The following is a 16,292-nucleotide window of genomic DNA, read 5'->3' on the forward strand; positions in this document are numbered from 1 at the left end:
CGGCATTCCCTGAGCCAGCCCCGTGAATCAGCGGTGGAGGCTGAGGGTTCTCATCTTGGGGCTTGGTAAGAAGAAAGAGAGCAGTCTAGATGTTGGGGATCAGGATGGGAGGGGTTGGGGGAGGCAATTGACGAAATTCAAGATGACTTCAGAGTAATGACCTCACACAGCCCAGCAAAACATGCCTGTCCTCAGCAAATTGACTAATCTAAAAACAGGGTTGCCTGGGTAATGCTCACAGCTGCTTGAGTTATTTTCTAGGGGAAAGTTACAACCATGGGCCCTTCCTGCCATTGACAATGGCAAACAAAAAACCCATACACGTGGGAGAGGAGTGGAGGTGGGGGTCTTTGGCAGAAAACTCTAAGTAGCAGGGCAAACAAGGAATCAATGGCTTCAAAAGGATCATGCAGGACACAGATCTCATGCCCCTGGGCCCCTACTCGCCTCTATGCCCACCTTGGAAAAGAGCCACGCTCCTGACTGCTGGCAGGTTTACTCCATAATGGGGCAGTGGCGTGCATGGGTAAGGAAGAAGGGCACTGCTTCCCACCGGAGTAACAAGCCAGATGGCTACTTCCCGCCCTGACCATACCAACTCCATGTGCTGGAAAGTAAACCTAACTCCCCACAGAGTCAACACCTTTACAGACCCAGAAGCAGAGCCCAGAGCCCAGGGCAGGGTCCTCAGGTGCTTGTGGCAGGGACAAGCCTCTGGGGGGACAGTGAGTACCCTCTCCTGGGAAGACCTGGTGCAGCTGCAGCAGGGTGCCTGGCCTGCCTGAGCATAAGCCAAACCCAGTCCTAACTGCCATTCATCAGGATCCAAGGGTCCAGAACATCTGTGCTGTCAGGACCCAGATAGCATGGGGGGACACGCCTGCTCATCACATTCCTCAAGCCCTGGGGCACAGGCCACGCTCAGGTTTGGAGTGGGCGGCCCTCCTGGGCACAGTGCTGGGCAGTCCTGCTCTTCGGGCAGTGGCTTTTCCATCACTCCCTTTTCTTCTGGTGTGCGACCGGGGGGGGGGGGTCATCTGCCTGAGGCTCTGGGCTCCTCTCACCAGGCCCAGGACACAGGCCACCTTCCCGCCCCCTCTGTAGCAGCTCAGAGTAACTAAAGCCCAGACACGAGGCAGCATAATGAGGTGGGGCTGCGAGGGGGACATGCCTCCTCTCAGAGTCATCTTTTCCTGAGCGCACTTGCCAACAGAAAAGGGAGACGAATGGGTAAATCCACGTTCCAGCTCTGTGGGATAAGTTAATGGGGAGGGGCTGGGACAAAGGCTAAAGAGAAGGCATGACCTCCTGTCCCTTCTGCCAAAGAACAGTCTGGTCCTTTAAAAAACCGAGAGTAATGACTGGCCCATACTGTCCAAGGCAGAGACAAGACCTCGGAGCCAGACTGACTTCATCCGCTCCAAAACCACGGGGAAAAGAGCTCATGCTCCGGGCTCCAGCATGGCCATCAATGTGACCACCAACAATTCACAGCCCAGAGGGGCTTGGCTCCTTATGTGTGGTAGAGCTGGGAATGTGTTCCTCACACAAAGTCTCAGGAGAGTGCTCCCCAGGATGCTCTGATAACCCTGGGTCCCCAATGGCAGCTCAAACCACCATCTCTTCAGTGGCCCAGGGCTGCTGTCACACAGGGAGAGCCTGGCCACCTGCCCTCCTCTGGGGGTACCTCTTTGAGGCCTGCACTCTCCCCTTCCCCTCTTGAAGCAGCACACCGACGCCGCTGGGGACAGAACAGCACCCTCCACCATCACAAACTGTCACAGGACCTCAGGGTCCGGCCTGTCCAGTTCGACTCCTCACCTGGGTAAGGAAGCTGTCCTACCACACCTCTCAGTATCCCCAGCACGTCAGCTCACTTTCTGAGGAGAGTGTAGGCACACAGAAATATGGTCATTAAAGCTTAAAAGCCACCAGAAAGGTGGACACCTCTTCAGGAGGCGCTGCAGAGAGTCAGACCAGACCAGGTTGTGGATCCCAGGGCGGGCCACTTCCCAGCATGTGACCCGCTTCGAGGAGGTAACTCCCACCTCCCCTGCAGGGTCACTCTAAGGATTAAGGGATTTCTTTGAAGATTTTAAAATGATAATGGGAAATACTCAAGATAGTAGGCCAATCAACATCCCACTGAAGGCACACACCTAAGACTGACCGGGTATTTTTTAAAGTATATTCATTAATTTTAGAAAGGAGGGAAAAGGGAGAGAAAAACCAACAGAAATATGATCTGTTCTTGTATGTGCCCTGACTGGAGACTGAACCCACAACCTTTGCATTATCAGGATAATGCTCTAACCAATCGAGCTATACGGCTAGGGCTTGACCATGTACTGTTACACAGGTGGCCCTCTGTATATCATTTTATGATTTTGCAAGAGTGATACACTTTTAGTAGAAACCCCACTTCGAAGTCTGATCTTTCCCTGGCTAGCACTGTGAGGCACAATACTCTCGCGATGCTCCCAGGAGCCACGCTGTCGCCAGGATCAATAGCTGATACTCTGTACTGTACTGCCAGGGTCTTTGAATGTTATTTGTATTTTTGCAGTCCATCATGCCCACAAAATGCCCATCTGTGTCTCCTGCTTCTGATAATAGGAAGGCTGTCGCTCTTGAGATGAAACCTAAGATGACTGCCCAGCTGTAGGCTGCTGTAAGTGTGCTGAGCACATTTAAGGTAGGCTAGGCTAGGCTAAGCTATGCTGTTCAGTAGGGATATTAAATGTATTATCTTTTTTATTTTTAAGTGAGAAGAGGGGACATAGATAGACAGACTCCTGCATGCACCCAGACAGAAATCTGACAGGGATTCAGCCAGGAACCCACCACCTGGGGATGATCCTTGAAGCAACCAAGCTATCCTCAGTGTGCAGGGCCGATGCTCGAACCAATTGAGCCACTGGCTGTGAGAGAGGTAGACAGAGAGAAGGGGGAGAGGGAGGGGGAGAGAAGCAGATGGTCACTGCTCATGTATGCCATGACTGGGGATCAAACCCGGGATGTCCACACACCAGGCTGATGCTCTATCCACTTTGCCAACTGGCTAGGGCATTAAATGTACTTCCTGGTTATGATATTGTTGACTTATGATAAGGATATAAGCCCATTGTAAAGTGAGGAGCATCTGTATATGAACCAGAAATATGGGGGGGGGGGGAGTCAAAGGTGAAACCGGGCTCTCCCAGGTCTGGCCCAAAAGGACAGCACAAGGCAACATGTCTGCATCACCTTATTCAGGAAATCACAACCCAAACTTTTAAGTCTGTAAGAAACCAGAACCACCCTTGTTCTGATTCTTGGAGACACCAGCACAAGCACCCTCTGCCTGGACCATTCTTTCCCACTCCTGATAGAGCTGGCCCCTTCTGGGCATTGGACCTCAGCTCCAACATCACCTCTGCAATGGCCTTTCCAAACACTCTCTTCACAGCTGCAAGTCACTCGCTATCTCACCATGCATGATGGCACCTGTTCCCACCGCACTGTTCGTCTTTCCACAATGGCTGCACCATGAGGGCAGGGACTGGTATGCTGGGTTCAAGGCCATACCCTCAGCACTTAGCAAGTACCTGACTTGTGGCAACATGTCCCTGAGTAAATGAACACATTTTAGACTCTGGAGTTGGATGAGGATGGCTGGATAGCCCAGTTACACCCCTTACTGGCCACGTGAACATGGGCAGGTTACTTCACCTCTCTGAATCTGTCAACTCAACAGTAAAATGGACAATCCGCTCTCACAGGCTGTTCAGAAGATCGAATGAGATAAAGGAGATCGTGAGGCAGTTGACACGGTCCTTGCAATCTCTGGATGGCAACCGCTATCATCACCATTATATTATCACCGAATCATCACTATAATACAAAACTGATTCCACTTGGAAGTTCTTAATAGCTGGACTGGCTTCCTGCCAGACAGCTAAGTAAAAGAAGACAGTAAAAATAACTACAAATAAACGAGACAGCAATGAATCAGCTCAGCATCACTGGAGAAGGAGCTATTCTACAACTGGGCAAAGTTCTGGATGCCAGAGCTCCTTAAACACTGATAGTGACTTTAATGTAAAAAACTCCAGACAAATATGAATTTAAACCCTAGCTTTTTACTTCTACTTCCTGTGGCCTAGTGTGACTCATTTAGCCTCTTGAACCCTCAGTCAACTCATCTGTTAAAAAGGGCAAAACTATCCTCCCCAGAGGGTCTCACAAGGATCCAGCCAGTGCATATAAAATCCTGACGCGCGGCAGATGAAGCTGGTTGGTGACACAGCGATGCATCCCAGGACAGTGAAACGCTGAGGGACGTCTGTTCCTGGACGTGCCTTTGAATTTCACACATCTGCTTAAATGTTGGGGGGTTGTTTGTGCATGGCATCGAGCTGTCAGTTTTCCTCCTGAACCAACTTCTAAAAGAAATTCTTTATTCAGTGTGTTCTATTGAATCTGCTGTGAACTGGAAGAATGCTCCTCCTGCCTACTGAGCGGAACCCTGACCCTCTCCCGCCAGCGACCCCCAGCGGCCTCCTAGAGCAGCACAGGGTTGGGGTGCAGCTGTCCTGATGCTTTGTTTCATTTTCCTGTTCTTGCCTATCATTTAGAGCAGGGCGGGCAAACTGCAAATGGAGGGCCCAATTCTACCTCCTTAAGCGCCAGAGGTTGTTTTTACACTTTAAAGGTTAATGTAAAACCAAAAAAGGAAGGAGGAAGGGGAGGGGAGTGGAGGGGAGGGGAGAAGTATCAGGGACTTATGTTGGCTGCAAAGCTTAAAATTTTTATTACCAGGCCCTTCATAGAAAAGTTAGCCAACCCCTCTCCTAGATGACTGAATTTGTACTGAGGTAGTATTGCATAGTTTACATTTTTGCTATATTATCAGTATACAACTTAATCTAAATGACATTCTGTTGATTAAAAAACGTCAGCTCCCAATGTGTTATGAACCTCAACTTGTCCTGTTGACTGGTCTGGAAGCAGAGACCCCAAGCATCAGGTAAGAAATGGGTCAGACAAGCAATACAGTAAAGAACAGAGGGGCCTTGAGAGAAAGATTTGGGTTTGGTTCCTGGTTCTGTCTCTGGCTTTGGACAAATACCTTTGTCTGAGCCATAATTTCATAAAAAATGGGGCTAACAGCTGTCATGTTTGTGAGAATTTGAGATGACGTATAAGAGATACCTGCACCATGTCGTACGCATAGTCAGTGTGTTCAATGGTACCTGCTGGAACAACACTAGGTGTTGTTCCGATGGTACCTGCTGTTACTAGGAACTTTGACGTGGAACAACGCACGATAAATCTGCGTATGACAGCATTCTATCACCAAGTCATCTCCAGACTGACCCAATGAGAAGACTGTTCTGGGTACAGAGAACTTTAATTAGCTAGCGAGCTGGGTAACGGGTTCAAGGCACGCTTACTGGCCTGGCCCCTCTCTCATGTGTGATTTACTTATCAAAACCGTGAGAACTCAAGTGCTCAGGGGGCAAGGAACTCACAGGTCTCGGTACTGGTCAAAGGCATTGTTGGCTTCCACCTCCAGCTTCCTCAGCCGAGCAGAAGGCATGGCCCCGTCTTCCAAGGGAGGGTCATACTTGTTACTCCATGGTGACCTGGAAAGGAGGAAGGAGAAGTAACTAACATGTACCCATTGTGGTACACAGACATAGCCTGTGATCCATGAGCCCAAGCCCCTGCTACCTAAAATTTGAGAGAAAAGCCACCACCCATGTCAAAGATTTTCTTCCAGGACCTGGCAACAAACCTGGCTCTCCTGAGGTTTGCTGAGAAAGGGCTCAGCAGCAGGGAGACTTGGGTATGACCCCTGTGCCCCCACCAGTCACCAACTGTACTTCCGGCAAGTGGCTTGATGTCTTTGTAAAATGAGGCTCCTATCTGCTCCCCATAGGGCTGTTGTGGGGAGCAAAGGAGAAAATGCATCACAAGTTTCCAGACAAGAGCCTGGCACATAGCAAATGTTCAACAAATGTGATTTCTTTCTTCCCCTTTTTCTTTCTTTCTTTTTTTTTTTTTTTTTTTTGTATTTTTCTGAAGCTGGAAACGGGGAGAGACGGTCCGACAGACTCCCGCATGCGCCCGACCGGGATCCACCCGGCACGCCCACCAGGGGCAACGCTCTGCCCACCAGGGGGCGATGCTCCACCCCTCCGGGGCGTCACTCTGCCTCGACCAGAGCCACTCTAGCGCCTGGGGCAGAGGCCAAGGAGCCATCCCCAGCGCCCGGGCCATCCCTGCTCCAATGGAGCCTCGGCTGCGCGAGGGGAAGAGAGAGACAGAGAGGAAGGGGGGGGGTGGAGAAGCAAATGGGAGCTTCTCTTATGTGCCCTGGCCGGGAATCGAACCCGGGTCCCCCGCACGCCAGGCCAACGCTCTACCGCTGAGCCAACCGGCCAGGGCCCTTCCCCTTTTTCTAATGTTCCTTTGTTTTCGCCACTGTATTGATCAACAGATGCCCCTCTCCTCCCTGATCTGCTAGCAGCTCTGGAGAAACTTACTCCAAAGACCTTCTAACACAATTAAGGATTACGAAGAGAGCCATCGTTATGGAAGTGGGAAAGAGACTCAGTCCCACGGGCATGCTGGTGACACACGAGAAAACCGATTGGTCAAGCTCCCCATGTGGACAGAGGACAGCTTTCCCAGCCCCGAGGACTACACACATACAAAGACTGCTAAGTAATGAGAACCTGTCTCTGCTCTGCCAACTCCAAGACTTGCCGCATTTTGTGAAATGTCTTTTGCCACATCAGGAAAGCATTTGATCACAGAGAGGGGTTTTGATCACTGGAAAGGGGGTTATATAAGGGAAATATCCACTCATTAAATCCTGCAGGTGGAGTTCAGAGGGCTGGGGGGGTCACAGAAGGAAAGCAGATTAAAAAGGTGAGAGGAACGGAAAGGAGAAGACAACTTGAAATTCGGACAAAGCCCTCGACCCCCTCGGGCATACACACCCAGCCTGTCTACTTTAAGAAACCCACATTGCTTCCCGCTTCTCTGGCTGACAGCAAACCTCACATCGCTGAGGGCTCAAAAAGAACCTTTCAGTTGGGATAGATGTTAAGGAAAAACAGTATCATTGTCTTCTGTTTGTTTGTTTTTGTATTTTTCTGAAGCTGGAAACGGGGAGAGACAGTCATACAGACTCCCGCATGCGCCTGACCGGGATCCACCCGGCACACCCACCAGGGGCGATGCTCTGCCGCGACCAGAGCCACTCTAGCGCCTGGGGCAGAGGCCAAGGAGCCATCCTCAGCGCCCGGGCCATCTTTGCTCCAATGGAGCCTCGGCTGCGGGAGGGGAAGAGAGAGACAGAGAGGAAGGGGGGGGGGTGGAGAAGCAAATGGGTGCCTCTCCTATGTGCCCTGGCCGGGAATAGAACCCGGGTCCCCCGCACGCCAGGCCGACGCTCTACCGCTGAGCCAACCGGCCAGGGCCATCATTGTCTTCTGAATCCCAGAGTTAACAAATTCTGTGCGCGACATTTTTCTTCTTGGTTAAGGGTGCCCCACCAGGCACCGACATCGGCAAGTAGGGAAGACCTCTCCCTTCCCAAGGGTGGGCTGACATGTCTGGTTCACCCCTCAAAACCATGCTGCCTCACAGAACTTTCTACAACAACAGAAATGTATACCTGCGCCGTCAAAAATGGCAGCCCAGAGCTTTACGTGGCTGCCGAGTACTTGTGGCCAGTGCAGCTTGAGGATCTGAAATTTTAATTTAATTCGAATTAATTTAAATTTAGCCAGCCAACTGTAGAACCTAAGCTCCAACAAAGGGCAAGTCCTTTGCCCTATTCTCTAAAATTTGCTCATACCTAAAACAGTGCCCGGGACACAACCACATGCTCATTTTAAAAAAGCATTGTTCAAGCCCTAGCCACACAGCTCAGTTAGTTAGGGCATCAACCTGATACGCAAAGGTTGCGAGTTTGATCCCTGGTCCAGACACATACAGGAACAGATTGACGTTTCTTCCGTCTGTCTCTCTAAGATCAATAAATAAAATTTTTTTAACTTTTTTAAAGAGGTGTTTAAAAAGCGTGTTCAAGAATAAATTCTCGTACACCCACCCCCAAAGCAGAAGTAAGCACTCCCCACTCCCTATAACCCGACTCACACATAGATGCTGATTCTTACCACATTCCTCCCCTTCTCTTGCCCTTGCCTGCAGAACTTTGAGAAGGGAGCCGCGCTGTCTGCCTTCACGCCTGGGCACCCAGCGCCGAGCGCGTGCCGTCAGGACTGGTGCCTTACAGCACAGGGTGTGGTGGGAAGGACCCACAGGCACACTGCACTGTCTGCTGGTGGTCGTGCAAACCAACCGGATGGAGCAACTTCCTGCTTGTCCTCCTGAGGCCTTTCCGTAGACCCAGAGGCAAACATGCAGATGAAGAGTGCCGCTGCCTCCCCTACTTGGGACTAGGCTTGGTACCTCCACTGCCATCAGGAGTGGAAAGCCATCTGAAACAGAGAATCCAAACCCCCTTCCCCTGTGTGAGCTCTGCATCTCCTCGGTACACTCAAGCTCTGACCTTTGTTTCCCCAGTTAAACGGCCACAGCCTTTCTCTAGACCTGGAAGACCTACCCCAACTGGCTCTCATTTAAGGCGACCTGATTAGACACAAGAGCCCATCTCTCTCACAGACTGGGGGCCTGGAATTTTCAAGAAGCCTGTAACTCACATTTCTCCTGGCTCACACAGGACAGCATTTCAAGCTGTTAGTCCTGGAGCCGGGGTAATTGTAGCTGGGGGAAAAATCATAACATTACCCAGAATATCCTTAGAGGAGGGGGCACTCAGAACACATTTAAGAGCTTATATGGAGGCCATTTGAAAAAAGACAGATGGACAGGAACACTTAGATTTCAAAAGTCAAGCCTTTTATTTCCCTCAGAGAATGCTTTTTGTTTCAGCTAACAGGTTTCAAACAGTGCTGCTGGCAACGGTCGCGCCATAAGGATCTTATTTAAGCAAACGATCAAACAGTTAGGATGGAAATGTATGGAGAAAATCAGAAGACCTTGAATTGTATATCAAGAGGAAAAGGGGAAGAAAAGTCCTATGCCCTGACACCCCGGGTTCCTCTTTGGCTGAGGTCCCCTAGGTCCCACTGCATTGCCTGAAGAGCAGCAATGGGAGCCAGAGGGCAACTGGAGGGGAGGTAGGGCCCAGTCCCCGGGGCCGCAGCCTGGGCACGAAGGCGAAAGTGATCCCAGCCCTCTGCAGGCTGCTGGGGAAAAGCTGTCTGACACAGCAAGCTGGAGATTTCCAGTGTGAAAAAACATGATGACCGTAACTTAGCAAAACTCAGCTCAAGGATCGCCTCCTCCAGGAAGCCTCCCTCAACCTGTGCCTGGTGAGGTTTGCCTGCTTTTTGCTGATGTGATCCCCGGTCTGTCAGACCACTAAGCACCTCACAAGCCTCTCTATTGAAGGGCTGGTCCACCTGTGTCCGAGGAGGCTCCCACTGTGAAGTGGGCTTGGACCTATGCTCACAACCTACATAGTGACTGGTCCTCACAGCTGACCCTGCTCCACCTCAGGGCTGTCTCACCACTCCATGCTGGGCACTCTCACGCCTGCGCCTCCCTCTCCTCCCAGACCGCCAGACCAGCCATAGCCGACTGAACATCTATATCCACTTTCACCTAATGGGCATCTTGAGCTTGAAATGCCCCCATGCTGTAACTCCCAGAGTCTTCCTCACCTCAATCAACAGTGACGTCACCTCCTTCAAGCTCCTCAGGCCCAAAGCCTTGCAACTGCCCTTCGTACCCCATCCACCTGCACTCTGCTGGCTCTACTTGGAAAAGGAGCCTATAATTCACTATGTCCACTTGTCTCTGGTCTGGCCTGGACTAGGCTGAAATACCTAGCTTCCATTTGAAGCTAAAAAAAAGGACACGATTATAAAATAATTATCTAGTCTCTTCAAAAGTCAGTATTCATTAACTCTTTGCAATTTGCACTAAGTTCTGTGCTACTCAGCACTTGGTTTGTGTTCTTTAAATTCCTCCAATAACCCTGTCATTTTACTGTCACCCTAGCCATCAAGGACCCACATGATTGTCTTACCACGCCTCTGATTCACCTCCTACCCTCACGGCATTCTCCTATTCTGGCCTTCCCCGGGGCTCGGTGCTGACCAGTGCAGCACCTCCCAAAGCTGCTACACCCAGGCCTGTGCAAAACGGAACTTTCTCACACTTAAACCTCATTTCAAACATTACCACTAACATAAGAGCCTCCCCTATCTATCCATTCTGTCTCTCCTATGTCCTTCCTATTTTCTTTACTCACTTCTCACGGTCTATATTATTTATACACTTGCTAACTCTCTGGCTTCTCCTCTAGGACATAAGCTATATAGGGCAACAACTTAGCACAACGCCTGGCACACACAGAACAAGCTTACAGAGATGTTATTCAGTATGTTGTTGAAAGGGTGAATGCTATGGTTTCCATTTTCTATAGGAAAAAACAAAAAACCAGAGATAACAAGTAATTTGTCAAAGTCCTCACCACTACAGGGGCAGTGCTGCTTTGGGGCCCAGGTCAGCTGACCCCAGATAGTTTTTCCTGCTCCACTTTTCTGACCATGACCCCCCCACACCCCCACAAAGAACACGAGGCTGAAGCTTCAAGACTCAGCCCTGATTCTGTGGGCTCCAACTAAACCTAAAGCCGACTGCCTTCCTCCACCATTCTCCAAGGCACTGGCTGGAGCAATCCATCATAGAAATACTAGACTAGTTTAGGGACTCCTAATCTTTTTTTTTTTTTAGATAAACATTTTTTAATTTACTTTTTTAGATGTTATTTATTCATTTTTATTAGAGAGAGAGGGGGGAGAGAGAGAGAGAGAGAGAGAGAGAGAGAGAGAGAGAGAGAGATAGAGAACAGGGGGAGGAGCAGGAAACATCAACTCCCATATGTGCCTTGACCAGGCAAGCCCAGGGTTTTGAACCGGCAACCTCAGCATTCCAGGTAGACGCTTTATCCACTGCGCCACCACAGGTCAGGCCTAGACTCCTAATCTTTTAAAATTGAACCCAGGTTCGATTCCCGGTCAGGACACACAGGAGAAGTGCCCATTTGTTTCTCCACCCTTCCCCCTCACCTTTCTCCCTCTCTCTCTCTCTTCCCCTCCCGCAGCCAAGGCTCCATTGGAGCAAAGTTGGCCCGGGCGCTGAGGATGGCTCCATGGCCTCTGCCTCAGGCACTAGAATGACTTGGGTTGCTCCCAGCCCCAGATGGGCAGAGCATCGCCCCCTGGTGGGTTTGCCAAGTGGATCCCAGTAGGGCGCATTTGGGGGTCTTTTTCTCTGCCTCCCTGCTTCTCACTTCAGAAAAATTAAAAAAAAAAAAGATAGATAGATAGATAGATAGATAGATAAATAAAATAGGAATAACCCCTAGATATCTTAAAAACCTAGATCCGATATCAACTCTTCAGGAAGTCCTCCTGGACTCAACCACGGTCTCTTTCTTCTATGTCCCCCTCAAACCCTGCATAAGCTTTGCACTGGCTGTATGAATCACGCCATACAGTCATCAGATGCTAGGTGTACCTCTGGTTCTAGACCAGTGATTGCCCAGGGTAGGGTGAGAAGTCAGCTTAGCTATTTCAGTGTCATGATGGAAAAGAGAAAGGAGAGTTGCATGTCCCTCTCACAAAGGTCAAATATCCTTTAACCACACTGGCCCTCCCTGTACTCAGGATCCCCCCCACGTCCCTCACAACCCTCACATCCACACCCTGCATGTTGTCCTTCGTAATGAAACTGTTCGTCCTAATAATGCTGTGTTGTGATAGCATCCCTCTCCCGGGAGACTGTATGCTCCACCAGGGCAGAGGCCTTTTGTTCACGAGGAATCTTCCATACTCCCTGGAGGCACTCCACACATGTACTGGCCGACTGCATAACAGGATAGAAGGACGAATGGATGAAAGGAAAGAAGGAAGGAATGGAAGATGGGAGGGAGAGAGGGAAGAAGGACTAGCAGAAGGACAGGTGTAAACAAGGCCAACAGGCTGTCAGCCTGTCCAAGTTCAGCGATCCTGATGCTGCAGGCGGTCCTGGCCGCCCGAGTGCGGCCTGACACGCCGGCTGCACTCCGGGGGCAGGAGCTCACCTATAGGAGTCCCCGTCTCTGTTGTAGTCACACAAAAGATAGTCCTTTCCCACCACCTTGTCTCTGGCGATTTTCAGTGGCTGGTCAACAGAAGACAGGAGATCTTCACATAGACTGGGGACCTGGCAGAGAGAAAAAAAGAAACGGGTTAAAATAACACATCAGATCCAGGCTGGCTAATGGCAACTGCAGCCAGATCACGGTCAGCATATTTAACATCTGGCCCTTGGTACCCTGCCAGAATCATGGGCCTGTTCTTTTCTTTCCCACATGCGTCTGACACCAACTGTGTCCCTCTATAAAGAAACCTGTACTTGAATTACAGCGGAGCGTGATTTCCAACACAGCCTTCCTTCCAAATCTGCATGCAGCTTTAATTACCTGGCCGCCAGGGTGGTCTGGTACATGTAAGTATGTACAGGCTTGGTTGGTATTGGTCTCTGGTGGGCAAAGTATAAGCTGAAGTCCTGAGAAGAAGGTAAACATTTGAAATACACAGGAATCCACAGAACTCCGAGAAGAGTAATCTGTCCATGGCAGAGAATGTCCACAGGCTCCCATGCTCAGTGGAGTTTCCAATACTTTCCAGGCCCCTGGCCAAGCATTACCAGGCTGACTGGTAGAGTCAACCTTACCTGCAGCAAAGACAGGGTCACACCAGCTTCTCTCACAGCCTAGAGCTGCACTGGGCTTGTGTCAGGTCGACCTGCTAGGGGGCCACCACGGGGAGGGCCCAATCTCAGGTCAAACGCTGTTGAATATGACACACGGCCCAGCTGGTAACCAGGCCACTTGCCTTTTCCTCCCAAATCAAACATCAATTTCCACCAAAATATTCCAGGATGGGATGGCAGAACACAGAAATGGGTTCCTTCAAGCTTAGGTCACTTTCATGCTGTATTTTCAATGTGCTGACTTACTCGTTTCATGGGCCTGGGTTTATGGAAGCCCCACCATACCATCTACTATCTACCAGGCAAGGGGCTGCCAACTGCACCAGTGACCCTTCCCACTGGAAAAGTCAAGTCACGTGGCAAGGACATCCAGAAGAGCAGCTCGGCAGAGGGGCCAACAGTGACAGCAGTTCTTGTGTTCCTCCAGAAGACACTTTCCACCAACAGAGAAGCAGGGACAGAGAGTGCCACCACCTCAGAGACCACTCAGCCTCCGTGGGCTTCTCAGGGTACCTCTGCTGACCTCTAGGGTGCCTCAGAACTCAGTCCATAAGGCCCCATCTGGCACAACCAGGAGGTGGTCACCATGCTGTGTAAGCTCACATCAATTCTGGCCTCAGTGAAATGGCAGATTTCTTATACACAGAGCAGTATGTCACTAGCCCCCAAGAGATATACACACCATTAATCCCTGGATACACCCTGCTTATTATCAGAATCCCTTCTCCATGCAACTCCCGCCTGTGTATCCCTCTCCACCAGACAAGTTAGTTTTGGTGTTGATCACACTGAGCCCCCCCACCCACCATTTCCAAGGGTCTGCTGTGTACTGTACAGAGGCTAGGCCTTCTATAGGACACATTGTCTACTTTAAGCTCACCCACATCCTGTGAAGTAGTTTTAAGTATTATCCCCATTTTACAGGTAGGAGAATTAGGATCCAGAGTCATTAGGGTGCCCAAGGCCCACACAAGAAGCATGCAGTAGAGATAGAAATCTCCTCTTCTGAACGTCACTTTGGTTGAACGTCACTCTTCTGAACGTCACTCTGGTTGAAAACAGTGCACAACAAGGAACACTCTTGGTGGCAAACAACTCCCTCCCGCCTCACTCCCGCTCAGCTATGGGCGGCCTGGAAGAAAGTCCTGGCCAAGGCAAGATTTTAACAGCTTCCACTCAAAGCAGCTGGGATCTGGAACTGGTGTGACTTCCTGTTGTTGGCCCAGTGGTAACGTCCCTGGACACCCATGTGCCTGCCTAGCACATCATGGCCTTTCCCTAAGTGTCACTCTTCATTCTGTCTGCTGCTGCCTTAGTTTAGCTGCTGGGCCCCAGCTCTTATCTAGAACCCACAGTAACTGGTTGGGACTCTGACACTCTTGGCGCAATGTACCCTGGACTATGGTGAAGACTAAGCAAGAACGCTCTCTGAAGTTAGACTTCCCCGTTCCACACCTAACTGGCCTTATAAGTAAGTGGTTTTACTTCTCGAAGACTGAAGACGGGATTTTCTTACCTGTAAAGTGGGGACAATAAAAACCAACCTACTGTGATTTGGGGAATGACATGAGCCAATGCATCAGTATTCAGCACAGCGCCCAGCACAGGAGAAGCATGCATATTAGCAGCGGACACAGGTATACCCCGCTCCCCTATTTTGGACTCAGTATCATCTGTTGTCTGTTATTCTTAGATGGCCACACCAGCCTAGATCACACCTGAACTCACTGTACTGCTTCAGGGCTTGATAAATGGGACCCTGAGAACCCAGTTTTTCTTAACTCCAGTTCTGCCTGGAGCCACCTGCTTCCTCTTTCCGCCTGTCATGTTGCTTGAAGCTAAGTCCCCCAGCATAGAAAAGCTTGTAAGATAATGGTGTTTGGTATAAAATGAGTGTGACTTCACTCCTATCCAAGAGGTTAATTCATGGATCAGAAGTGCTTGAAACATTTCTTCCTGGCACTTAGACTAACTGAAATTGTATTTTCCCCCCTCTATTTCTTGTCTATGGTCTAGAGAAAATGGGATCCAGCCTGACCAGTGGTGGCACAGTGGACAGAGTGTCAACCTGGGACGCTGAGGTCCCAGGTTCAAAACCCTGAGGTCGCCAGCTCGAGTGCGTGCTCATCCGGCTTGAGCACGGGATCATCAAAATGATCCCATGGTTGCTGGTTTGAGCAAGGGATCACTGGCTAGGCTGGAGCCCCCTGGTCAAGGCATGTATGAAAAGCAATCAATAAACAACTAAAGTGCCACAATTATGAGCTGGTGCTTCTCATTTCTCTCCCTTTCTGTTTCTCTCTCTCTCACTCATTGTTTCTCTCTCTCTCATTCATACACACACACAAAGAAAAAAAATAAAATGGGATCCAGCCTGCTCTGAGTGTCCTAGTGGATCGGATCAGCAAATGGACTTTACCAGACAGTCAATCTTGTAGTGGTCACATCCCCAGTGCCTACGGCAGTGCTCGACACACCGCAAGTGCTCAATATATGAGAGGGAGTGGGGAGTTTTACAACATGTTCGGCTTTCCTTCTCTCTGCCAGGGTGGCTGGAAGGGTTCTGGGCTACAGCAGGCATAAGGAGAGCACCTGCCTGTGCTTCTGAGCGATGGGGAGCCCCTGAGATATCACCTGAGCTCCTAGATCCTGCCACTCTTGAAGATCTGCCACTGGATTTTTTTTCTTTTTCTTTTTCTTTTTTTTTTTTCTGAAGCTGGAAACAGGGAGAGACAGTCAGACAGACTCCCGCATGCGCCCGACCGGGATCCACCCGGCACGCCCACCAGGGGCAACGCTCTGCCCACCAGGGGGCGATGCTCTGCCCCTCTGGGGCATCGCTCTGTCGTGACCAGAGCCACTCTAGCGCCTGGGGCAGAGGCCAAGGAGCCAATCCCCAGCGCCCGGCCATCCCTGCTCCAATGGAGCCTTGGCTGCGGGAGGGGAAGAGAGAGACAGAGAGGAAGGAGGGGGTGGGGGTGGAGAAGCAAATGGACGCTTCCCCTATGTGCCCTGGCCGGGAATCAAACCCGGGTCCCCCGCACGCCAGGCCGACGCTCTACCGCTGAGCCAACCGGCCAGGGCTGGATTTTTCTAAATTCATGGCCAGGTACTAACCAACTTCAAAAAACATACATCTAGCTTGACCAGGCAGTGGCACAGTGGATAGAGCATCGGACTGGGATGCGGAGGACCCAGGTTCGAGACCCCGAGGTCGCCAGCTTGAGCGCGGGCTCATCTGGTTTGAGCAAAGCTCACCAGCTTGGACCCAAGGTTGCTGGCTTGAGCAAGGGGTTACTTGGTCTGCTGAAGGCCTGCAGTCAAGGCACATATGAGAAAGCAATCAATGAACAATAAGGTGTTGCAACGAAAAACTGATCATTGATGCTTCTCATCTCTCTCTGTTCCTGTCTGTCTATCCCTGTCTATCCCTCTCTGACTCT

General features: G+C 50.5%; 1 protein-coding gene across 2 annotated transcripts in view; it reads right to left on the reverse strand.

The window, feature by feature from the left end:
* The window catches only part of CAPZB (capping actin protein of muscle Z-line subunit beta), a 135,234-nt gene that overhangs the window by 31,058 nt on the left and 87,884 nt on the right, over positions 1–16,292 (reverse strand). For both annotated transcript variants that reach the window (XM_066375256.1, XM_066375255.1), the window contains exons 3-4: positions 12,176–12,297; positions 5,514–5,627 (exon numbers count right to left, since the gene is read on the reverse strand). In XM_066375256.1, coding sequence (XP_066231353.1) covers positions 5,514–5,627; positions 12,176–12,297 — 236 coding nt within the window. The remainder of the gene's footprint in view (positions 1–5,513; positions 5,628–12,175; positions 12,298–16,292) is intronic.

Source organism: Saccopteryx leptura, chromosome 3, assembly GCF_036850995.1.
Source record: "Saccopteryx leptura isolate mSacLep1 chromosome 3, mSacLep1_pri_phased_curated, whole genome shotgun sequence".
Lineage (NCBI taxonomy): Eukaryota > Metazoa > Chordata > Mammalia > Chiroptera > Emballonuridae > Saccopteryx > Saccopteryx leptura.